Source organism: Mustela erminea, chromosome 2 (assembly GCF_009829155.1).
Source record: "Mustela erminea isolate mMusErm1 chromosome 2, mMusErm1.Pri, whole genome shotgun sequence".
NCBI lineage: Eukaryota > Metazoa > Chordata > Mammalia > Carnivora > Mustelidae > Mustela > Mustela erminea.
Genome location: NC_045615.1, coordinates 159000150 through 159026095, shown reverse-complemented (window position 1 = coordinate 159026095; position 25946 = coordinate 159000150). Strand labels below are relative to the sequence as shown.

General features: G+C 41.8%; 1 protein-coding gene across 3 annotated transcripts in view; it reads right to left on the bottom strand.

Annotated features, from left to right (window-relative positions):
• Positions 1–6032: 6032 nt before the first annotated feature.
• ART3 (ADP-ribosyltransferase 3) overlaps positions 6033–25946 on the bottom strand; it is a 154551-nt gene continuing 134637 nt past the window's right edge. The window contains exons 4-12 of one of the 3 annotated variants that reach the window (XM_032334611.1): positions 17433–17465; positions 16493–16525; positions 15447–15476; positions 12929–12961; positions 12250–12282; positions 11618–11650; positions 10325–10357; positions 9013–9045; positions 6036–6826 (exon numbers count right to left, since the gene is read on the bottom strand). In XM_032334611.1, coding sequence (XP_032190502.1) covers positions 6693–6826; positions 9013–9045; positions 10325–10357; positions 11618–11650; positions 12250–12282; positions 12929–12961; positions 15447–15476; positions 16493–16525; positions 17433–17465 — 395 coding nt within the window. In that variant the 3' untranslated portion in view covers positions 6036–6692. Of the gene's footprint in view, positions 6827–9012; positions 9046–10324; positions 10358–11617; positions 11651–12249; positions 12283–12928; positions 12962–15446; positions 15477–16492; positions 16526–17432; positions 17466–25946 lie in introns of all 3 variants that reach the window. The other 2 variants (XM_032334610.1, XM_032334612.1) reach the window with 2 other exon arrangements.

Here is a 25946-nt window from a genome sequence, read left to right as displayed (position 1 = left end):
GATTTAATGTAATTCCTGTCAAAACACCAACAGCATTTTCCACAGAGCTAGAACAATCCTAAAATCTGCATGGAACTACAAATGATCCTGAATAGCCAAAGAAATCCTGAAGAAGAAAAACCCGGAGGTATCATACTTCCCGATTTCAAGTTATGTTACAAAGCAGTAGTAACTAACACGTTATGGCATAAAAACAGACACACAGATCAATGGAAAAGAACAGAAACTCCAGAAATCCACAACTAATAGTCAATCGTCATCAAAGGAGGAATAAATACCGGAAAGAGTCTCCTCAGCAAATGGTGCTGAGGAGACTGGACAGCACCAAGCAAAAGAATGAAACTAGACCACTTCCTTTCCCCACACACAATAAACTCAAAATGGATTAAAGACCTAAATGTGAAACCTGAAACCATAAAACCCAAAGAGGCACAGACAGTAATTTCCCTGGTATCAGCTGTAGCAACATTCCTCTAGGTGTGTCTCCTGAGGCAAGGGAAATCAAAGCAAATATAAACTACTGGAAATTCATCAAAATAAAAAACTTCCACACAGCAAAGGAAACGATCAAAACTAAAAGCCAACTTACTGAATGGGAGAAGATATTTGCAAATGACATAACCGATAAACGGTATCCAAAACATATAAACAACTGATCCAACTCAATACCCAAAAAACAAATAATCTGATTTAAAAATGGATGGAAGAATATGGACAGACCTTTCTCCAAAGAACATCCAGATCATCAGCAGACACAGGGAAGGATGTTCAACATCAGTCAACATCAGAGACATGCAAACCAAAACCACAATGTGGTATCACCTCACTCCTCAGAAAGCTAAAATAAAAAACATAAGAAGCAAGAGTCAGTTAAGATGTGGAGAAAAAGGAACTCTCTTGTACTGTTGGTGGAAATGCAAATTGGCGCAGCCACTGTAACAGTATGGAGATTTCTCAAAAAATTAAAAATAGAACTACCCTATGACCTAGGAATTGCACTACTGGGTATTTACCTAAAGAATACAAAAACACTAATTCAAAGGGATATGTCCACCCCTATGTTTATTGCAGCATTATTTACAATGGCCAAATTACGGAAACAGCCTAAGCATCCATCGATACATGACCGGATAAAGATGAGGCGGTGTACAGAACAGTGGAGTATTATTCAGCCGTAAGAACTAAATCTTGTCATTTGCAACAACATGGATGGATCTAGAGAGTACAATGCTAAGGAAAATAAGTCACTCAGAGAAAGACAAATGCCATATGATCTCACTCCTATGTGGAATTTAAGAAACAAAACAAACGAGCAAAGGAAATTTTTTAAAAAAAGAGAGAGGGCACTTGGGTGGCTCGGCTGGTTAAGCATGTGCCTTCTTCAGCTCAGGTCACGATCCCAGCATCCTGAGATCGAGTCCTGCCCTGGGCTGTCTGTTCAGCGAGGAGTCTGCTTCTCCCTCTGCCTGACTCCTCTCTGCTTGTGCTCCTTCTTTGTCATAAATAAATAAAATCTTAAACAGAGAGAGAGACAAACCAAGAAACAGACTCAACTATAAGGAACAAACTGATGGTTACCAGAGAGGAGGTGGGGGAGGGGAGGGAGAAACGAGGGACTGGGATTAAAGAGCGCACTCACCATGATGACAAAAATGACTAAAAATAAGTAGATAAAATGAAGACTGTAACAAGGGATAGGGGTATTAAAAATAATAAAGGGATCAATCCAACAAGAAGATATAACGATTATGAATAATTACCCAACATATGAGCACCTAATATATGAAGTAAATATTAACTGACCTAAAGGGAGAAACTAGTCCTGATACAATTAACAGCAGACGGTAAGACCCCACTTATATCAACAGGTAGATCTAGACAGAAAATGAATAAGGAAATTGTGGCTTTGAAAAACATATTAAACCAGATGGTTTTAACAGATATATACAGAATATTCCATCCCACAACAGAATATACATTCTTCTCAAGTGCACAGGGAACATTTTCCATAAAATGTCGTGTTAGATCACAAAACAAATCTCAATAAATTTAAGGTGACTGAAATCATATTAAGGATCTTTTCCAACCATAACATTATGAAACCAGAGCTCTATTACAAGAAAAAAACTTGAAAAAGCACAACCACATGAAGACTAAAAAACATACTATTCAATAAACAATGGGTCAAGAAAGAAATGAAAAAAATACCTCAAGACAAATGAAAATGGCAACACAATGGTTCAAAATATTTGGGGTGTAGCAAAAGAAGTCCTAAGAGGAATGTCAGTAGCACTAAACCTATTTATCAAGAAACAAAAACTTTACACAATCTTAGGGTTAGGGTTAGGAAAAACAACAAAGCCCAAGGTTAGTAGGAGGAAGGAAAATTATAAAAAAGATCAGAGCAGATGGGGCACCTGGGTGGCTCAGTGAGTTAAGCCTCTGCTTTCAGCTCAGGTCATGGTCTCAGGGTCCTGGGATCAAGCCCTGAGTTGGGCTCTCTGCTCAGCGTGAACAAGAACAGTACTATTCTGCCTGCCTCTCTGCCTACTTGTGATCTCTTTCTCTGTCAAATAAATAAATAAAATCTTTAAAAAAATACCAGAGCAGAAATAAATAACATACAGACTAATATATATATATATATATATATATATATATATATATATATAAATGATTAATGAAACTATGCTGTTTCTTGAAAAGATAAACAAAACTGATAAACCTTAAACCAAACTCATCAAGAAAAAAGAGGACCCAAACAAATCAGAAATAAAAGAAAAGTTACAATGAACACCAAAGGATTATAAGAGACAAGAGACTACTATGAAAAATGCATGTCAACAAATTAGACAATGTAGAAGAAATATATACATTTCAAGAAATATACAGTCTTCCAAGACTGCATCAGGAAGAAACAGAAAAATGTGAACAGACCAATTACTGGTAACAAAATTGAATCAGTAATCAAAAAACTCCTAACATCAAAAGTCTAGGACCAGATAGCTTCACAGGTGATTTCTACCCAATATTTATCCTTTTTAAAGATTTTATCCATTCATTTGTCAGAGTGAGAGAAAGCTCACAGCAGAGGGAACAGAAGGCAGAGGGAGAAGCAGGCTCCCCGCTTAGCAGGTAGTCTGATGCAGGACTCGATCTCAGGACCCTGGGGACCGTGACCTGAGGTGAAGGCACATGCACTTTCTGAGCCACCTGGGTGTCCTCTAGCCAACATTTAAAGAAGAGTTAATACCTGTCCTTCTCAAGCTATTCCAAAAAGTAGAATAGGAAAGAGTGCTTCCAAATTCATTCTACCAAGAACAGTACTATTCTGATACCAAACCCAGAGAGAGAAACTACAAAAAAAAAAAAAAAAATTACAGATCAATATCCCTGATGAACATAGGTGTAAAATTCTCCAAAAAATATTCACAAACTGAATTCAACAATACATTAATAAAAGGATCATTCACCACAATCAAGTGGAATTTATTTCAGGGAAGCAAGGACATTTCAATATCTATAAATAAATCAACATGATGTATCACATTAACAAAATTAAGCATAAAAATTACATGATCATTTCAATAGATGCAGGAAAAAACACATGACAGAATTCAACATCCATTTATGATAAAAATTCTCAACAGGGTTGGTAGAGAGAAACCGTACCTCAATGTAGTAACAGGCCATATATGACAAGCCTACAGCTAACATACTCAGTGGTGAAAAGCTGAAAGTTTTTCTTCTAAGATCAGAACAAACCAAGGATGTTCACCCTCACCACGTTTACTGGACATCCTAGCTTTGGCAATCAGACAAGAAAAGGAAATAAAAGGCATTCAAATTGGCAAAGAAGAAATGAAACTGTCACTATTTGCAGGTGACATAACACTATATACAGAAAACCCTAAAGACTCCACCAAAACACTACCAGAACTAATAAATGATTTAGTAAAGATGGAGGATAAAAAATTAATATACAGAATCTGTTGTGTTTCTATATACTAGTAACTACAAGAAAGAGAAATTAACAATCCCATGTACAATGACCTCACAAAGAACAAAATACCTAGGAATCAGTGTAAAAGGAGGCAGACGACCTGCATTCTGGAGCTATTAAGATGACTGATGAAAGACCCTAAAGATGAGGCAGATGAACGGAAAGACACCCTGTGCGAATGAACCGGAGGAAGAATGTCACCATGTCCACACCGACCAAGGCAATCCGCAGAGCCAGTTCAGTCCCTATAAAATGCCAGTAGTATTTCTCACAGAACTAGAATGAATAATGCTCTAATTTGTATGGAACCACAAAAGACACCAAATTGACAGCAGTCTTGAGAAAGAACAAAGCTGGAGGTATCGTGCTGCTTTATTCAAACTATACTATAAACCTGTCGTGTTCTCAACAGCATGGTACCAACACAGAAAAAGACACACGGATCAACTGAACAGACTGGAGAGGCCAGAAATAAACCCATATTTATATGGTGAATTAATCTATGATAAGAAGGAAGAATATACAGCACGGAAAAGACAGTCTCTTTGATAAATGGTGCTGGGAAAACTGGACAGCTACACGCAAAAGAATGCAATTTCATCACTTTCTTATACCACACACAAAAATAAACTCAAAATGAATTAAAGACCTAAAGGTGAGACCCAAAACCATAAAACTCCTAAAAGAAAACATAGAGGTAATAAACTTATGGATATTGGCCCCAGAAATATTTTCCTGGATCTGTCCCCTCAGGCAGGGAAAAAAAGGAAAAATAAATACCTGGGAATATATTAAATAAAAGGCTTTTTGCACAGCAGAGGACCATCAACAAAACAAAAAGGCAACCCTATGGAAATAGGAGAACATATATGCAAATTATGTATCTCATAAAGGGATGATATCTAAAAAATATGAAGAATTCATACAATTAATCAAAAAAATAAACAGTCTGATTAAAAATGGGCAGAAGATCCGAATATGAATTTTTACAAAGACGACCTACAGATGACCAACAGACAGATGAAGAGCTGCTTACCATTACAAATCATGAGGGAAATGCAAACCAAAACAACAGTGAGCGAAAGACAAATACCATATGATTTCATTTATAGGTCCTATCTTAAAGAAATAATGAACAAACAAAACACAGAAACAGACCCATTAATACACAGAGTTGGAGCTTAGCAGAGAGGTAGGGGGATGGGCAAATAAATGAAGGGGATTAAGAGGTGCGAACAGTTATAAAACAGTAAGCCACAGGGATGAAAAATAAAGCACAGGCAATATGATCAATTCTACTGTAATAACTTTGTATAATGACAGCTGGTAACTGCACTTATTGTGGTCAACATTTCATAACATACAGAATTCTTAAATCACTTTGTATATCGGAAACTAATATTATATTGCGTGTCAACTATACTTCAATTAAAAATTTTTAAAATAAATATAAGTAGGGACTCCTGGGCAGCTCAATCAGTTAAGTGTCCACCTTCAGTTCAGGTCATGGTGCCAGGACCCCGAGACTGAGTCCCACATTGGGTTCCTTGCTCAGCAGGGAGCCTGCTTCTCCCTCTCCCACTCCCCCTGCTTGTGATCTCTCTCCCTCTCTCTCTGACAAATAAATAAAACCTTCCAAGTAAATAAATAAATAAAAATAAACCAGATTGGCGGGGGTGTGTGTGTATGTGTGTGAAGACAATGTTTTTTAAAAAGCACATTGAACCTGTAACACCTAAGTCTAGACTTTAAGTAGTTTTTCTCTTATCTTTCAAGGTAGACTTAAATCCTTTTTTTTAAATTTTTTTTTAAAGATTTTATTTATTTATTTGACAGAGAGATGCACAGCAAGAGAGGGAACACAAGCAGGGGGAGTGGGAGAGGGAGAAGCAGGCTTTCTGCCCAGCAGAGAGCCCGATGCAGTGCTCGATCCCAGGACACTGGGATTGTGACCTGAGCCAAAGACAAACGCCTGATGACTGAGCCCCCCAGACTCCCCAGACTTAAATCCTTTTTGAAACCCTGCAAAATTTAAACAAGTGCCAGTTACCAAAGCCCATGCCTAAATCAGTCACTATTCAACTACCACAATCCCCTGGGGAAAAGAGTAATATAGTGTATAATCTCATTTTTTCCTTGCTTACTTAACATATACATTCCTTCACTACTGTCTATTTTCGTCAATTAATATGAGATTTAATTCAGGGACTGTATGTGAAAAACTTGGTAAACAATCATGTTTACAGAAATACAAAGTGTTTATATATCAGGAAAGATGATGAGCTTGTTGGAGGATAGTATTTGAAGTCAAAGTTTGATCCTTCAAAGATGAGTAAAACTTCTTTAAAATTCTAATTTAGGAATTAAATTCTTGTTAATCACTAACGGTGCTGGATATTTTAATATCAGGCAATTCTACTGAAATTATATCCAATAAACTTAAAGTCTTTTATTGAATTCAATCAGAAGGATACAGGGGTTTTTTTGTAATCATAAATACAGAAATAAATGGAAAATGAATTCTATGATATATCTGGACCAACTGTGAATTTACAAAGTAAATAACAAATACTCAGTTCTCATTTTATCAAATGACTTTGATGAACAAGTGAAAAAATACATCATTCCTGTTGCTGGTCTCCTGTGGGATTCCTTGAGTGTATTTTAAGTAAATAAAGAATACATCAGACTACAAAGCAACAAAGAGACTTCTAGCAGAAGCAATGATTGAAATGACGAATGTCCCCAGCGTCGGAAGGAGCATTTCGCCGGAGGACGCAGAGGGGTGGGTTTTGGGACCAGGAACTGGAACCGGATCCGGAGCTGTTGATGAGAACACACAGTCACCGACACATGTCCTTTCTGACAGCCCGCCTCACGCACCTAAACCAGGTACCCTGATGTAGATGTTCAAGTTGAACTACACACTTTCCTCACACACTAACCAGGAACAATGTGGAATACAGTTCAGTACATGTATATCACCAGGGTGTGCTGACATAGTTTTTACCTAAGATTCCACAGCTTTTTTTTTTTTTTTTTTTTTTTTTAAGATTTTATTTACTTATTTGACAGACAAGAGAGTAGGCAGTAGGCAGAGAGGCAGGCAGGGGAGGGGGAAGCAGGCTCCCTGCTGAGCAGAGAGCCCGATGCAGGCCTGGTCCCAGGACCCTGAGATCATGATCTGAGCTGAAGGCAGAGGCTTAATCCACTGAGCCACCCAGGCGCCCTTTACAGCCTTTTTAGTATCTCTGTAGACAAGATACCTTTTGTTGTTCTTCAAGTTCTCTAGAATTTCTTAGCAATTTTTTGTTTTCATTTTCTGTATATACATGCAAGGTAGAGTTTTATTCTATTTCAAGACTGTATTTCACATGTATATGCTAATAGTTACCAATATGTGATTAAATATAGCTGCATTTTTAAACACTAAGCCCTGCCAACTGAAAAAAAAATTAACTTTTTCCCTCCATACATGGATCACTGTCTGGAGGAAACAGTTTCCCTTTCACCTGAACTAGTGAAAAGAAACCGCAGAGTCCATTCATGTGAGGATGATCTGTTTCACACAGAATTATGCAACTGAATGATGGCTGTGTTTTGGTTTAGACTGTACAAAGGAGGACTGGGAAGTATCCAAATGGAATCACACTCAGATTTCATACAGAAACAGCCAATAAATTTTCATAAGTTTCATAGAGAAACAGCCAATAAATTTTATAAGTCTTTAACTCCTAGTATCAATTTACTCAACCATAATTACAAACACACAGTTGTATGTACACACAGATGGGGAGAAGGACAGACAGGTAGACTCATACATTAGTTTGTTACTACAGACCAGTGGTTCTCAAGGGATCAGCATGGCCCCCTATCAGGCAGTTTGGAATTTCTCAGGTGTATGTATATATGTATGTATGTATATACATACATACATACATATATATATACACACACATATATATATATATATTTTTTAAAGAATTAAATCTGTTGGGGCGCCTGGGTGGCTCAGTGGGTTAAGAGTCTGCCTTCGGCTCAGGTCATGATCCCAGGGTGCTGGGGTCGAGCCCACACGGTCTCCCCGCTCAGCGGGAGCCTGCTTCTCTGTCTCCCTCTGCCTCTGCTGCTCCCCCGTGCTCATGCTTTCTCTCCTTCTCTCTCTCAAAGAAATAAAATATTTGTTAAAAAGCTAAATTTGTCTTTAATGGGCCCATCCCTACTAAAAGTTATCAGCATGTACACTCATGTCAGCATGAGTGTAGGGAAACTGTGAATTAGAATCTTGATCCTGAGTATTTCCTTGTCTTAAACCTTTTCCAAAATTTTGTTCCTTTTATAAATAATTTCCATTTGTAGGTCATCTTCAGGATCTCTAAAAAGAGCATACTGCTTCAAGTTGCTTTTTTTCTTTAATTTTATTTAAATTCAATGAACAAATAATGCATTATTGGTTTCAGAGGTAGAGGTCAATGATTCATTAATCTTATATAATATCCAGTGCTCAGTACATCACATGCACTCCTTAAATCCGATTCGTATAAGTAAATACAATCATCTGTCCATTATTTCTTTTAGTATAATGTAGACCCTTACATATTGAAATCTATGCAATTTTGTTATAAATTATAGTATATGTATTATATATATAGTATATAAATAAATAACATTATATTGATATTCTTATGGGTGCCAGTAGGTCTTCTTATCTATGAATGTTATTCCAGGACACTATAAAGGCTTTATAAACATGTTATAAAAAGGGAGACTGGATTGAGAGGGTTCGGAACCGCTACTCTAAACAAAACACACAGCTGAAAATAATTGCTTAAGAAATTAACTTACTCCCACCATATCACACTAATAAGTATTTGGGTATGACATTATATCCCATATGATGACGCCTTAAACTCTTGAAACTTTGTACATGTTATTGAAAAGTAAGTCTCTCATTTCTTCTATATTGCAGATCAGACATTTATCAACTAAGGAAATGAAATATTTCTTACCAGGATTGCCGATATCTTCTCGACTTTTGTCTCCTAAAATATGAACAGATTCTGGGTTAACTATATTGTACATCTATTTACCCAGAAGAGAAAAATCTGATTAAATGATTAGGCATACTTGGTTGTCTCTGACAATGGGTCTGCAGGGCAGAGTATCACATTTAGATTTATGCGTGGGGTTGAGGAAGGGTTTAATTTTTACTCACTTGTGCTCTTTGCATTTTTTTTCACCATTATGTATATTTGTTTTCATTAAAAGAAAGATTAAACTTTTATATACAAAAAAAAGTACTTTTTCTGGACACTGAACTAAGATTCCCAAGTACAACATTAATACCTATCATTGAGTGCTTTCTGTGTGTCAGACTTTGCGCTGATGATTTATGTACATCATCACGCTTTTTACAGTCTCAGAAGGTGGGTATAGTTATCAGTATTATACAGATGTTCCTCAAAACTTGCATAAAATCAGAGATAGTCAGTGGCAAAAATAACTTTAAAGCCTCTACTCTCAATTACTGTGATACACAACCTCAATTACTATGCTACACTAGCACTGAAATATTACAATATTGCCATATTTTGACAGCTTTGAAGCCAAATACCAATTCTAGGAGCCCAGGACAGAGGTGTATTTTCTGTAACTACATCTGGTTGGAAGACAAGTGTCACAGGACATAAGGTGAACAAAATTTGAGAAGTCTGAGTCCCAGTTTTCTCTTTCCCGTCTTTAACAGGCTCCTCGAGCTTCCTATATCCCATACCTTCATCTCTAAAATGGCAATAACAATATTTAAGTGGATTAAACGAGATCCTGTGTAAATGTTTTTTGCCACTTCTAAAAGCCTGCACTACACACATTTGTCTAGGAGAGAGCACAATACGAAACATTCCCAGCAAAACCTAGTGGCCTATTTGTTGGAGGACACGGTGAGCGCAGTGAGAACACAGCATGGTCTCATGCTGTAGCGTTCCCACGGACGGCTCTTTGACGATGCTGTTCCAGTTACTACGAATTCCCTCACAGTTGCCCCCTTATCTTGGGAAGCCCCCTGCGGCCTTCTGGCTAGAGCGCCGCCGCCGCAAGCCAGCGGTCTTTTTCTGTGTGCAGCCCCGACAGCCGACAGCCGTAAGCGCGGCCTCCCGCTCTCCCCGTCTCTCAGCCTTTTCTCCTCTGGCCCGCGGACTGCAGGCTCAGGAGACCGGCAGGCCGGGTGCTTTCCTTTGCCCTCTTAAGGCTGAGCTAACTGAATGATGACGGTCAAGAACCCAGAAAACCGGAAGCCTCCACCCCCAATAAAGGATTAATTACCAGGTTTTTCATCCAGTTGTACCACTTTTATTCCTAAATGAGAAAGAATTTCAGATGATAACAATGAAGACAATTACCGGTTACTACTACTTTAAACTACCATTCATTTTGCCAAACTTTATCTCATTAGGACTTCAATCAGTCCTGCTAGACAATGTTTTCTTCACTTTATAGATTCGGAAGCAGAAGCAAAGAAAAGTGAAATAACTTATATAAAGTTACCCAGAGGAAAATGGCAGAGAGGAGACTTATTGAAACTGGGTCTGTCTACACAGTCTGTGTTCATTCCCCACCCCGCTGGGCAGCTGCCTTTCAGATAACCACTGTGCCTCAAAGGAGCCCATGAGAAGCCTGTGCCAACTCAGGTCACTGAGCTGAAGAGTTGTAGACACACAAGATGGACCTTCGGTGTTGTTAGAGGTTCACTTCGAAGTTGTGAGCAAATAAACATGTGGCCCAACATGACAAAACTGGGTGAAGGCAGAAGAGCTGCTGGACCCTCTCTCTAGGCCCGTATCTGTGAGTCGGGCGGTTAACTGTGCGTATGCAGTTTCTGCACACAGCGCTGTGCTCTTTCCACAGACAGCGACGTTAGGCAAAGCTCCGCACCGTGCTATTCATTATATAATAATAAGACATATCAAAAATCACTTTCAAAATACTACGTGAACCCAGGAGGAAGGATTTAAGCAATAAATGGGGGCCTGCACCGAGATTTTGTGTTTCTCTAGTCCGCAGAGATCTCCCCATAAGGCAAGCATGACAAGTATTAGCCTATTTGAAAGGTGACAATTCTGAGGCAGAGAAGTGTTATTACTGTCCATAGCTCTCTTGTAAATTATTTCTACTTTTAAAAAATAGACTTCTCTTTGTCCCAGGAGAAAAATTAAGTTTAGAGACCTTCTTCCTCCTCTATAAGCTTAAGTTCTGAGCCCCTTCTGAGAAACTTGACAGAAATTACTGTTCATTCTCTCTGGCCACCGACGCTCAAGGCTCCTCGGTCTCATCCTCACCAACAGCCTCACACCGTTTAAATGCTTACTTAGCATTTTCATGGTTTATCTGATGGGCAAGCTAAATCCGTCACGGTAAAATGAAACTGGAAAATCACCTGAAGATCCACAACTCCCCAGGGATGGGTACTATGTCGTAAGTTAAGAGACGTGGGTCCCTTACTCACTTGCCTAATCTTGAGCGAAGTTCTTAGGCTCTGCTGCATCCTCTAATGGTGACAACTATAACTATGCCCCCCAGACTGGCAGCTTCCTCTCTCCTATGCCAACTACTGCTTACCTGGTAGTGAAACAGTTTCTGGAATTTTCATCCCTAAGTGAGAAAAAAGTTTTCAGTGACTTACAGTTTGCTCCAGGGAGTCCATTTTCCCGGCTCTTCTCTGATGAGCTCCCACTGCGGCGCTGTTTCTGACTCTTTATTTACAACTTAGGGCTGCGAGAACCGCTGCCGTGCCAACCTACGTCAAGCTTAGAGGAGCCTTCTGCCTTGGCACCACACTGAGCTCGTCCGTATGCCAGGAGACTGTATTTTGTTAGTTGGTAAATTCTAGATGCGGAGTTCCCAGCCAAAGCTAAAAGTCAGCTTTCTGCTAAAGGTGAACTTTCTACTAAGTAACTTCAGCTGTGGAACCTAGAAGGCGCTGGCTTGCACACCTGCGGGTTCCAGCACCCTTGCCTTCAGCCGTGCCCCAAACAGGTTAACTTTCCTGCTCCAGAACACACGTACATTAGGGAAGAAAGACACTTTTTCCTCTCTACTCTCTTCCCCAGCTAAATCTGAAGAATGGTTAGTAGGAAGCTGTAAGGCAAACGTTAATGAATAAGAGTCTCATGACAGCATGTTCTTTAACGCCTGGGGGATTCTTCTCACCTCACACTTGGGCCCGGAGAGTAAAAAGAAAGCCGTCTTACCAGGTATCTGGGTGGCTTCATGGCTTGCCATACCTCAAGACAAAAATGAGTATTAGGGTTAATCAGTTTCCTTGCACTGTGAATGCTCTCTTTTGTCTACACCTCCCCCCATCTCCAACCCTAAAAAACTTCCAGGATCTGGCCCCTCTCTCTCCAATCTTATCTTTGCAAGGCAGTCCTAATACGGCAGCTTTTAAATGAAGCTGTACTGAGTTTCAGCCTCTACTTGGGTGAGCCGGTGGTGGGTATTGGGGAGGGCACGCACTGCATGGAGCACTGGGTGTGGTGCATTAACAATGAATCTTGGAACACTGAAAAACAAAACAAAATGAAAAAAAAAAAAAAGGACTCTACTTGGTTTAGTTCTATTGTCATCGTAATTATCAGCTCTCTGACGGGTCGGGCTTCTGAATCTTTCTGAGCTTCAATTCCTTATTTACACAAAAGAAATACACTGTAGGTCTGGAGTAAGTGATGATTAAAGGAAGTAAGTCGTACAAGTGCTTGGTATACTGCATGAACCATACTAAGTAAGCACAAATAAATCAGTACCTCTGTTCTGGCTTAACTCATTCCTCAAATTCTCCATGTCCAGGAATGTCCTGAGTCTTAGGAGTCAGCCCTTATGTCTCCTCCTAACCTTGCAGCTAGACTTAGAGGGTAAGGTAGAGGTACCTACCAGGTAAGACTGGGGACTCCTGGCTTTTCATTCCTAAAGATGAGAACAGAAACTCTTCAGTGAAAAATGCAATCAACTTGAAAATTAATTTAACCTTGTGTTTATACGGCTATTTACAGTGGAAAATGAAAAGCTTTGCGAGACGGCAGGGACTAGGTAGGGTAAAAGGGGAGAAATTTAATCCACTGGAGCTTGACTGACTTATGGTGAGACCTACTATGTCTAGCGACCCAGGCTCTCTCCTAGATTATGCAAAACAGGTCTTATTTTATATTTTTAAGATTCAATCCAAAGACTCCCACCTACATTTGTCATATTCTTAAAAATAAAACTTCTTGATTATATAATACATTATAATTACAGATAATCTGGAAAAACACAAGAAACACAAGAAATCATTAAAAAGTACTTATAGGGCGCCTGGGTGGCTCAATGGGTTAAGCCGCTGCCTTCGGCTCAGGTCATGATCTCAGAGTCCTGGGATCGAGTCCCGCATTGGGCTCTCTGCTCAGCGGAGAGCCTGCTTCCCTCTCTCTCTCTCTGCCTGCCTCTCCATCTACTTGTGATCTCTCTCTGTCAAATAAATAAATAAAATCTTTAAAAAAAAATAAAAAGTACTTATAATCGGTGGCTCAGTGGGTTAAAGCCTCTGCCTTCGGCTTGGGTCGTGATCCCAGGGTCCTGGGATAGAGCCCTGCATGGGGCTCTCTGCTCAGCAGGGAGCCTGCTTCCCCCCTTCTCTCTGCCTGCCTCTCTGCCTACTTGTGATCTCTGTCTGTTGAATAAATAAATAAAATCTTTAAAAAAATTACTCATAATCCCAGATCTCAGAGCTACTCATCCTCAATATTTTGGGTATATCTCCTTTCAATTTATTTGCTGTGTGTATATTCATACCATTTTAAGCATTGTTTCCAGCCTTGCTGAGATGTAATTGATAGCACCGTGTAAGTTAAAGGTATACAGCGTAATGATGCAACTTAAATATGTGAAATGATCACAATTAACATGTAGCATCTCATACAGATATTTTTAAAAAGAAAAAAAAATGGCTTTTTTCCTTGTGGTAAGAACTCAAAACCTACTCTCTTAGAAACTTTCTGAAGCGCTGCACCCCTGTGCTGCTCTACTAACCCTGCTACATGTTACATCTCCAGTACTTGGGTCTCCTATAACCGAAGTTTGTATCTTTGGACATTCAAGATTTACTTATTTTAGAGACTGAGCACATGAGTGAGCACAAGTGGGGGGAGGGCAAAAGGGGGGGGGGCAAGAAAGAGAGACAGAGAGACAGATAAGCAGACTCCTGCTAAGCACAGAGGCTGATGCAGGGCTTGATCTCACAACCTTTAGATCATGACCTGAGCTGAAATCAAGAGTCGGATGCCCAACCAACTGAGCCACCCAGGTGCTCCTCTTTTGAAATTTTTAAATAAATTGCTATTACAGTTCATATGCTTTTTTACATATTTTACTTGCCACTACATTATAAGCACTTTCTCATATTTTTCAAAAATATGATTTTTAGGGGCACCTGGGTGGCTCAGCATAGAGTCAGCTTCTCTTTCCTTTGCCCATCCCCCTGCTCACACGTCTGCATGTGCCCTCCCTCCCTCTCTCTCTCTCGAATGGATAAATAAATCTTTAAAAAAATATATGATTTTTAAGTTGTTTAGTGCTTCATTATATGGTTATTATTTAACAATATCCAACTGTTGGGACACTAAGGTTATTCAGAAATTTTGGCCACCACACACTGTAACCATTTCGTACACAAATCTTTATTTCCTTAGTACAAATCTTAATGTGCTGTAACTAGGTTAAAAGGTATGGACATTTTTAAGGCTAAGAATACATAGCATCAAACCGTCCTTCAGAAAAGTTCCAATTTGTAATCTTACCATTAATTTATGAGTGCCCCTGTCCCAGCACCCTTGAGGACATTTGAGTAATATTATAAAAAAAGACAAAAAACAAAAACTTGGGAATTAGCTATACTTCAAAATACACGAAATGATGAGATGGATATAGCTAAAAGCATCTATTACTCAGATTGCTGGAAACAGAAAGAAATACACAAAATCACTGTAATTTAGAAAAAATCAATGACACTTTTCAATGCCCCTGCCAACACACTAGGTTACAAGAGTCTGTGAAGTCACACCTTCCTCTGTCCTGTGACAGCTAACATAAAAGCAGAAAATACGCTCTTTAGTATATGTGCTGCCAAAGCGAGCGCAGGAAACAGGCTCTTTAGAACTAGTTCCTCATGTCACATCTCTAAATGCTCTCTGGTCATCTTGGAGATAAATGGGAGAGTTAAGCAAGAGAGAAGGCAGCTGCGTCATCTTTATAAGGTCGATCTGTAACTCAGGAGGGCTTTGATATACCAAACTAGTAAGCTAAAGTGGGTTCTGTCTTCTTCCACTTTTCCTGACTGTATCATGCTTACCTGTTTCCATCCCTAAGAGAGCTATACTGCAAATGAAAACCCCCGGAGCTTACAAAAATATCTTACCAGTGTCTTCAATGTTCTGGTCTTTCTCACCTAAGTTATAAGAAGAAACTTATCCGTTTTAATGATAAAACAAAATAACTGAGAATTACTATAGTTACAGCAAACTATTCTCAGATACTAGAAACATAAAGAACCTCTTGGTACATCCAATAAACTAGAGCTACTAAATTTAAGTGTCAGCCAGAATCTAAATGCACCACATTGGGCTGGAACCTTCCAGAGGCTCCCTTTGGCCCCCTTTCTTAAGAAAAATCATCACACAGAGAAAGTCTCCTGGGGATCTCAATGAGGTAGAAAAACGTCCGTCTTGAAGACTGAGCTGAGGTCCCTGTGAAACGACCAGTAAAACCTGCGTCTGCAATGAGCCAGTAAGAAGTGAGGCTATGCAAGTCCTCGGGCTCATGCGAAGCTTCACAAAATGCTTCCCCTCGGAACAGGAAAGATCTTCCAAATATCATACTTGAGGAAAAGCCAGATGCTTTTCTCTCTTCAGTGAAGAAAAACTTATTATAGCTATAGGGGCCGAACACATAATAAGGAACTTAAATGCCAAAAAGTGATTTGAGTCATATCAACAGAAGTGGAAACTTAGTGGGGAAGCATCCAACCACCCAGACATCTTATTTAGCCAAATGATAACAAATATCAGCATATTTGACAGATGAAAATGAGCAGCTTTTCTCCTGTCATCTGGATGCGTGGTGCCGCACAGGCTAACCTCAGTGACGCATACACAGTTCTCCGTAAGAGGCCCGCGGGCCTGTCAAGAACGACTGGCCCTTCGGGTCCTACCAACCTTACTCCCCGGAATGTTTGTGTATTATTCAGATCTCCGGAGACCCAACCTTCCATTTACAAGAAGCTAAGTTTCCCCCAGAATAAATTCTTTTCTTCCCTTCTCTTATTTCTCAAGTTACACTTTCCTATCTGCAAAGTACTCTTTCCTAAGCTAAGAAGTGAATTTGCTAAACAGGAAAGAGCTAGTAAATACTAAACATCCATGTAAGGATTATTAAAAAAAAAAAAAAACATTAGAGCCCACTTACCTGGGCTGTAGAGATAGATGGGGAGATGATGTTCTGAAATACAGACATTTTTCATTACCCAGTACTATGCTCAGATGTAAATAAATGTCAGATTCAGTCTATTTTAAATGCTTATTAATAAAAAAGATTTAAGTTGGCTTCCAAAAATATAGTAATATGAGAAATTCAAAATTTCAATCTCAAAAACAAATGGGTTTGGATTTATTTTAATTACATGAAGAATTCACAGAAAAACTAGCCAGGAACACAGCTAGAAACAGACCTTTATTCCCAAATCTTTTAACAAGGATATCTTCAAAAGGATCCACCCAAAGCATGTATTAACCTAAAGTACTTTCTGGAACCTTTGGTTCAAATCTCTTGGGCTTATCTGATAAAGCTCCTCCCTCCTAGAATTCCCGTTTATCCTCCCAATCTTTCCCACGGTCCTCTACGGAAGACTGTTTTTGTCACCTCCTCCTATCCCCCTGCCCAGGAAGGTGAGACAGACCCATTCCCGCTCCGTCCTGTCTCCCCTCTTCAGCTATACATACTCAATTCCTCCCCTTTTTTAGTCTCCCAAATGTTATTTCCTAAGATGTCAAAATACGGGAATATGTATCTGGCCCTGTGCAAAGGAATCACGCAGGGGCTCTCAGAAGTCCTTCAGCACCTACAAGGACAGGCTAGGGTGACAGTGGCACGGTCCCTGTCCACCCAAGGTGAATGCAGTGTCCCCAAGAATGGCCACAGGCACAGCATGGGGTGGAGAGCAGGCAACAGAGGCTCGTGGGCCCTCCGCCTGATGAGACGGTGGCGGTGGCGGTGGTGGTGGCGGCACACAGCTCAGCCCTGAGAAGCTGATGGCAGCAGCAGGACAGCATGGTGGTGCGGCTCTGACCCACACCTGGGAGAAGTAACATTCCCCTTACAGAGGAAGTATTTTAACAGTGTATCTTACCTGTGTTCTCCACACAATTTTCCGTTTTTAGTCCTGAAACATGAAGATAAAGCTTTATTAGTTAGACACATTCTGCCCTAGTAAAGATTTCAAATTGGTCTTAGAGCTACTGGTAACCTCTGTGTCAGCTTTAATCTATCAGATCCGTAATTTGGCGGGATATGAAATGAGGAACAACTACATTTTTGTGCTCACATTACAGCCCTCAAAGAGCAGTATGATCTTTGATAAAACGTCTACCATTTCTGGAATTCAGCTTCCTTATCTGCATCTTTTACTGGGAGTTTGCTTCAAATAGCCTCCAAATGCCCATCCAAGGCTAACACTTTGATTCTATTCATGATTAGCCTGCAAACGTTAGGAAAAAATTTATATGTCTGTTCAATCAATCTTCTCTTCAGATACTAAATGTCCTCAACAGAAAATCTATCCTTTCACTATGAATTTTTTTTTTTTTTAAGAGAGAATGGGCGCGTGCATGCACAAGAGCAGGGGACGAGGCAGAGAGAGGATCTTAGGCAGACTCCACATCCATCCAGCACTGAGCGTGACGAGGGCTCTATCTCCTACCCTGAGATCCTGACCTGAGCCTGAATCAGGAGTCAGACGCTTACCCGACTGAGCCACCCAGGTGCCCCTAGGACAATTCCTATTCATTGGAGAAAAAGAATCGCAATCAGATCTTCAATATCCTTGGATATAGAAAGAAAGATCCTTCACATTCACATAAAGAAAACACATTGGTCTATCCCCGAACATTGATCTGTGGTCTGTTCCAGAGCACTGATTTATATAGTAAGGAAATCCACAGTTTATGGAAAGCAAGAATATGGCATAATATGGCCTCTACCACTATATCTTTATAAGGCCCCAGACCCTCTTGCTAAGTCTAGGGCCTTATACAAAAATCACCAGCGCTTCGGGACTGCTCTGAGGCATGACGTGCAGGGACAGCGCCGACCTGCCCCGCAGCCATGAAGGCCCGGACTCCCGCGGGAGGATGTTCAGATTTGGTGCCAGCAGGGGCCACGAGGGCTTCCCAGGATGCTGAGAAGGCCTAGGGCTCTGTGGTCTCCTCTCCAGGTCTGGCTGACTCACTGACCCAATCTGGATATTCAGCTACCTGAGGATGAATCTCTCCATGTAAAATGGGGGAATCCCTAAGAGCTCTGTCTTCACTACGAGAGATGCGCTTTTCGGTAATCTGCTCTCAAATCCTGTTCCGTGTGTGGAGTCTGAACCAAGAATCTTGGTGACTTGGTCCAGTTTCCACGGTCCAGGAAATGGTACGGATCCGTCAGAATTTGGATGGTGCCCTGAGGCTAACCTCAGGTGTCTAGCTAAGCTAGAAATTAAAAAAAAAAGGCCAGAGACCAATACAAAATATTGCATTAGCAGGAGATCGGAGAGCGCGAGTCTCACCCGGAGAGCTAAGCTGAGGTAAGGTAAAGGCAAGGGAAGGTGTGACTAAGAAAACTATTAGTGTAATAGAGAGATTCACCCAGGGGATAAGACACTGGGGGATTTTAGAGCCTTTGGCTTTCATCTGTACCATAAATTAGAGTGGGTTTCTCAAAGTGTAGCCTTCCAATCACATACTTCAGAGTCATGTGGGTGTTTACTGAAGTTGCAAATTTCTGGGCCCTAGCCAGGACTACTGATAGAGGATTTCTAGGGGTGATGCCTTGTAATCTGCATTTTAAAAAGGATTCCAAGTGATTTTTTTAATGCATCAAATTTTTAAAAAAATATTTTATTTGTTTGCCAGAGAGAGAGAGAGAAGAGCGCGCAAGCGCGCACAAACGGGGGGAGCGGCAGGGATAGGGAGAAGCAGACGCCCCTCTCTGCAAAGAGCCTGATGCAGGACTCGATCTCAGGACCTGGGATCCTGACCTAGACTAAGGCAGATGTTTAACCGACTAAGCCACCCAGGCGTCCCTACGCACCACATTTTTGAGAGCCCTGTCACTAGTAGAGGACGGATCTCCTTTAATGTTCAACACGGATCCACTTCCTCAAGACAGCCTTTCCCCTCCCTACTTGACTTTGCATTTAATTTTTCATTAGTGTTTCAGCAGCAGAAAGTAAACTATTTTGCTTTTCTAAAGAAGTAACAGGGCTACAATGGAGGACACGGATCCAAAAATAAACAGGAGAAGGCAGAAATATAATATATAAGGAAAGAAAGAAGAGAATATAAGCACAGATTTGGAAGGTATAAAAAAACCAAGAAATTACTATGACTAGCTTTAGGCCAATAAGCTTGAAAAAGAAGAAAAGTGCCTAGAAAAGCAGACTTTACCAAAAATAGCTCAAGAATAAGTAGAAAACTCGAATGACATTATAACCATGGAATAGCTTGAATTTTTTCCACAAAAGTATTACCAAGATAATTTGATTTTTACAGAGTCCTAAAGAGCAGGTAGCTAGCTGCACAGAGAGCTCTGGAGATCAAGTACAGAGCACAATACTGATCAGCTTACACATGCAAGGAAACTTCGGGAGGCCAGGAAAAGAACCCACAGGAATAAGAGTCGGGACTGTTCCCACCAGTCACACTGGAAAACCTTCTAAGTTGTCATTTTAGCATCGAGCTCTACAGTAAGAAGACTCAGAAACAGTCCAGACAAGAGTAAATAAAGTCCTCTCATGGGGTTCCTGATCTGCTTCAGACCCTATGAAATTACAGATGTCTGTGACCAAGCTCACAGCTGGTTGAAATTTCCAGCAACAAGACTAAGGCGGGTTTGTTGCCCTCTGGGTTTCCGCACACAAGCACTGCCTTCCTTTGCAGGGCCGTTACTGCCAGCCTGGCACTGCAAGAAAAGTCCGCACTCTCTGACACGCTGTCTTACCACGCAATGGATTCTCTCTCAAGTCCCACAGGATAAAACCCTGGAAGTTCCATCACATGGAAATCTGACTTCCAGTTAAGAGCCAAGCCAGGCTGCTTAAGCCTTCACCACTTTCACAAACAGGTGCCTGTAGTTTCTAAACAGTGGCCGAAATTCACAGGGCTCCCAAGGGATATTTTAAAATTGTAGGACAAGCACAGATATACGTGGTATCTGTCAGACACGGCATGAACTACTAGCTCGAGGTATAATGCAGTTTCAGAGTTATACCATGCTACATTCTGTTTGATGACATCATGTATTTGGCAAGGCTGGGTTTTCAGCAACTGTGATTAAAAAAGCAAACAAATTTTTTTTTTAAAAAAAAGCAAATATATGTGAAAATTGATGTGGATCAGCAAATAAGGTGGTATCTAATCTGATCCAAGGTCTGAGAAGCTGTGCAGTGTCTAATAGGCACATACATATCCCATTAGCAAGTTATTGTGGCTAAGAATGAAATAATATATTTTTTAATTTTTGTGTATTACTTTCCCAAAGTTACTAAGATGTCCATAATACTTACATGAACATAATACTGAGTTTTTTTACTTCACTTAATAAATGGAACTTTCAGGTATTTTTTTAGCCTTTGGACATACTTAGGACACCACTAGGGACACCATGAACCAAGAAAATCTGAGAGCCTCCGCATGAGACACCACAAAAGCTTACTTACTTTACCCAAACTAGTAGCTCAATGGGGGGCTTTCCCTACAAGACTTCACACCGGGAAAGACAGCGAATTCTCTAACGAAAGAGCCCGCCCAGGTGGGGTAAATTTGACGGGATGCCGCATTCGTCCACTGCAGCAGTAACTGGCCCATTGCCTTGGATGTTCTGGCGAGGAGGGAGCAGAACTTCAAATGTGATCCTGGCAGGGGTCCTCGCACCACCTTGGGACGGACTGACCTCTACGAGTGGCAACACTAACGCTCCAAGGCTGTATGACCGGGCCACTGAGACACGGAGAGCTGCACTACTGAAGACAAAGCCACGTGCAGCCCCTCCCTGTGGAAACAAACAGAGCAAACCCAGCTCATCACCAGTCTTTACGCTACACACCGACCTACTCGTGTGCACTGACTGCGTCTCAGGAAAGGCATCTGGAGTCTGGCCTGACAAATCCAGCCTGTGTGGCCACGGTCTCTACTACATACAGCTTCTGGCTCTACAAGCAAAGGATTGGGACTTCCAGTAACACATTCTGTCAGCCTCCCCAGTAAAGATGTCTGCAGGGCTGCCTGGGCCGGCTGTCTTCCGCTATTTAGAAGTCAACCTTCAACCATGCTAACCTCTCTTGGCTGAGTTCCCAAGCACCAAGGAATTAGGAGCTAAAAACATGAGGTGCACTGGGGGACTAGTACACTCGCCCCCTTTTTGTGTAGGCGCACTTGTTCTGACCTCAGCGGATGGACATTTATAGAAAACCTGCTTTTACTTCAGTACATGAATATATATTCCATATAAGCCCAGCAAACAAATAGGTCATATTGATTAGATCAAAACACCAGTATGTGAAACTGTGGGCTGACACTGAGCGGTTCTGTAGCTAGTCTCCTTTGCCAGAGAGGTCACTGTGGAACTCATCATTATGGGAAAAGGAGAGCCAGTCTGGATCCTTCCCAAGAGGAAGCGACACTTTGTAATGGGTTGGGATTACCGTAGGCAGCTTCTGACACGGTTCCCAATGACCCTGCCTCCTGGTATTCACACCCTTATATAACCGTCTCCTCTTGACAGTGGACTGCACTAGTGACTTGCTTCCAGCAAGCGGAACACAGCACAGGTGATGAGATGTACTTCCGTGATTAGGCTGCGAAGACTGACTTCCTGGTGCTCTTCCTTGCTCTCTCTTCCTCGTTCTGATGAAGCAAGCTCCCCTGCTGTGAGATACTCTGCGGAGAGGCCCATGTCGCTGGGAGTAAGGGAGGCCTCTGGTCCACAGCCATGAAGAACTGAGGCCTTAGTCAACAAGCTACAAGGAACCGCATCCACCCACCAATCATGTGAGTGAGCTGCAAAGCAGATCTTTCCCAGTCGAGTCTTATGATGACTGTGGCCTCATGAGATGGCAAGATCCCAAAAGACTCAGCTACATTACACCAAGGTTCCTGACCCAAGGTAACTGTGAAAAAAGAAATGTTGTTTTAAGCCACTAAATTCTGGAGTAATTTGTTATGCAGTGATAGATAACTAATGGAGGTGTGAGGGTCAGTTTTATTTATGTCAGATGTCTAGTTACCCAGTTTGACTGTTGCCCAGTCAAACACTAACCTAGCTGCTGCCTGGCAAGTGTTCTGTAGGTGTGGAAGAGTCTATAATGTCACCTTAGTCAGGGAGCTAGCCAAGACCATCAGGCTGGTCAATCAACTGAAAGGCCTTCAGAGACTGAGGCTTCCCAGGAGAAGAAATCCTGCCTGGAGACAGCAGCCTCAGCTCGCCCCGAAGTTCCAGCCTGCCCTTCCTGACAGCCTGACCTACAGATTTCAGACTTGCCTTGCTAGCCCCCATAACCATGTAAGCCAATTCCCTGCAGTTAGTGACTTAATACATACATTTCCTATATATTTTCTATGGATTCTGATTCTCTGGGTGAATCCTGATGGATTCATAGGGATGAACAAGTGTTGCGGATGAAAGTCTGGAGGAAGCTGATGGTGAAGAGCTCTCGTTTGCTAGAAATACAGATAAACAGTCTGAACAGCATTCCAAATTGCTCTAGGTGTTGACTCACACTGTGAATTTTCCTGGGGATGACTACGTCACGTCCTATCTGGCCTGTCTACATGAGATCCTACTGATGTCCCAGTACCAGCCAATCTCAGACAGCAGCAACGAAACTTCACTGCTCCCAGAGAAAGCGAATAAAGACTGTTAGAACCAATGAAGATATTTATGTTTAATGAGCCCTCAAGAGTTAGACGTGGGTTTACAAAAACTAAATCACTAAATCTTCTTTCGCCCTGTAAATCTACCTTCTTTTCCCTTTTGATGGCTTAGCAGAGAGCTGGCTCAACAGGTCTGAGTAAGAGTTAACAAAATTGACTAATACCAGCCACTGGAGTCCAGGGGCTCCTCCTTTCCAACATAGCCAAGTTTCCAGCCGGAGAATCTTGCCATTCCCTGCCATGACTGCTAATATGCAGAAATATTTACAGGTACGCAGCCTGGCCCCTCTCTATAGAAACACTGGCCAAAATGCCAGATGACCCAGCTTGCTCAGTAAAATGATGGGAGTTCAAAATATGGTGTGTATACTCTACAACTTCATTCTCCAGTAACACCTGACATTGTGTCTGCACTATAAGGTCCAGGGAATCCCAAAGCTATGGCCTTCTACCAGGTATTTTAATTCATCTACAGTCTTCCCAAGCCATGTACAGTTTTCCAAATGGGATCTTTTTTAAAAGTAGAGAACATAGCCTGAATATACCACTGACATTCCACCTTTAATCCAGCTTTCTAGGAAAGCAGTACAGCAGGTTAGCCTGCAGTAATTTCTCCACGAGGAAGGAGACAGGGTTTTGTTGCCATTTACTCACAGTTCTCTCACATATTCTTGGATTAAGACCAAGATGAGTATTTTTGACCATCAGGAAACTGTATTCTTTAATGGGACACTGGTGTTTTCTCCAGTTCCTAACCAAAGGACTTATTTTTTCAGGTAAAAACTTAGTGTGGGTATTTACAAAAATTATGTATCTTGGAAATCCTAAGTAAATTTAAAACGATTAACACAGGTCTGCGTTAGCACTAAATTTGGTGTAATTTTTTTTATCCCCTTTAGAAACAACATCTAGAGTTATATTCAGTCACAATGGAACAAAGTTTTGATTATATCCTCTGGCTTGAGTTTTTAAGTACTGGCTTAAGTTTTTAAGTTTGAGTACTGAGAACAGCCGAGCTTTAACTACTTCCTTCTGGCCCTGCAATCCCAGCAGTGGTCTCCAGATGGCAGCAGAGGACACTGGGTAGATTACAGTTTGGGATTAAATGAACACAACGGCGTGCAGCGGTCTATCAGGACTCCCCATACAGTGCTTGTGAGCGGCCACAAAGGTCTCCGCTTGCTGCTGGTTCGGACGTTCACTTGCTGGGACGGCCTCTGCTGACTGTGGCCTCTGCCACGCTGTGGCATACCACGGCCGCGTGCACACTCCTTCCTCCCTCACGGAGGCAGACCGAAGCCCGGCTCATTCTCAATCAACCTGATGGCTCCACCCCTTTTGATCACCGCAATCCCACTCACTAACAACTTTGTGGGTTCCACTGCCCCCTTCTGTCCACCAACCAGTGACCGATTTGGCCTCTGTCTACCGTGGCTGGGGCTCCCGTATACCCACAATGGCATCTGGCTGACTGCACCAGCAGCACCAGAGCGGAAGGATTTTGCCAGCCTGCAACTGGCTTCCTGGCTGTGATGTGTTAGTTTAGTTGAACAGGTTCTGGGGTGGGTGGTGGGGTCCTGATTTGTACTGTTCCATGATTTCCATGGTAAAGCTCTCAGCCACGGCCAATTTCAAGCTGCTGTCCCGTGCAAGGAACCGGGTCGAGACGCGTGACCTCAGTCAGCTTCCTTTAACTGGTAGGAGTCAGCTCTAACTGGCTTAGGTGTGGGTCAGCTCCACTATATGGCTGGTGAGGGGAACGGGCACTTTTCCTCTTAATACAATTTACTCGCTTCAGTCTTCAGCTGTCCTCTCAACGTGAACAGTTAGTCTCATTCACTTGCAACTCAGGTCCGGACAGGGGCGAGGCAAATGAAGTGCCTATGAGTGGAAAGTTTAAAAAGGCACTCACTCTTAGAATCACGCAAATTTGCAGATGGTACAAGTGTAGGACCTAAAAGTAAGGGCCTTTCTTAAGTTTTGTGCCCCAGGCATCTCAAAGGCCCCAACACTCCTGCCGTGAAATCTCAAGTAGGTCAGCCCCACCCATGCACGGTATCTCTGTCAGCACTTTCCTACCTGCTCTCTTTTAATCCCACAGTGCCTTGGCCACAAGCAGTCAAGGTCTAAAAGTCTATCCACTTCTGAGGCCCTACTGCGATACCCGCCCTGCTTGACCAGGAGCCCTGGTTTTGGGTTCCGCTAGACAGCCACACTCACGAGACCCCAAAGGCTTGCCTCTCTCACTTGTTTACTCGGTTCTGCAGAAGAGCGCAAGGCAAGAAGCACAGCACACTGTTCAGCAGCAGGGCGGAGTCAGATATGGCCCTTCGGTGCAAGTCCTCACAGCAATCCAGGCCTGTTCTCCCAAAATGATGGCTCAGGTACAGGGGACAAGCTTCCACAGGGGGTGCAGGAACCATCCTAGCTCAGTAGCCCCATGCCACCACGTGAGGACAGCATCTCTCATGCTGGTCCGTGAATGTACTTCAGGACTCAGCAAGAAAAAACACGAGCGGTACGTCACACCACCTTCAGGAATGCCCAGAGCTCTGGCTTCCCCCGGGCATTTGTAGTTTATTCACAACTCTCCCAGCTCAGATGCACTTTACCAGTGAAGGGCTGTGTTTGCCATTACGCAGTGTTCTGTGGTTACGCAGCTGTCACTTCACCTTCAGTAGATTACAGAGAAACTGCATTAGAAGATCAACGGGGGTGGGGGGCACCTG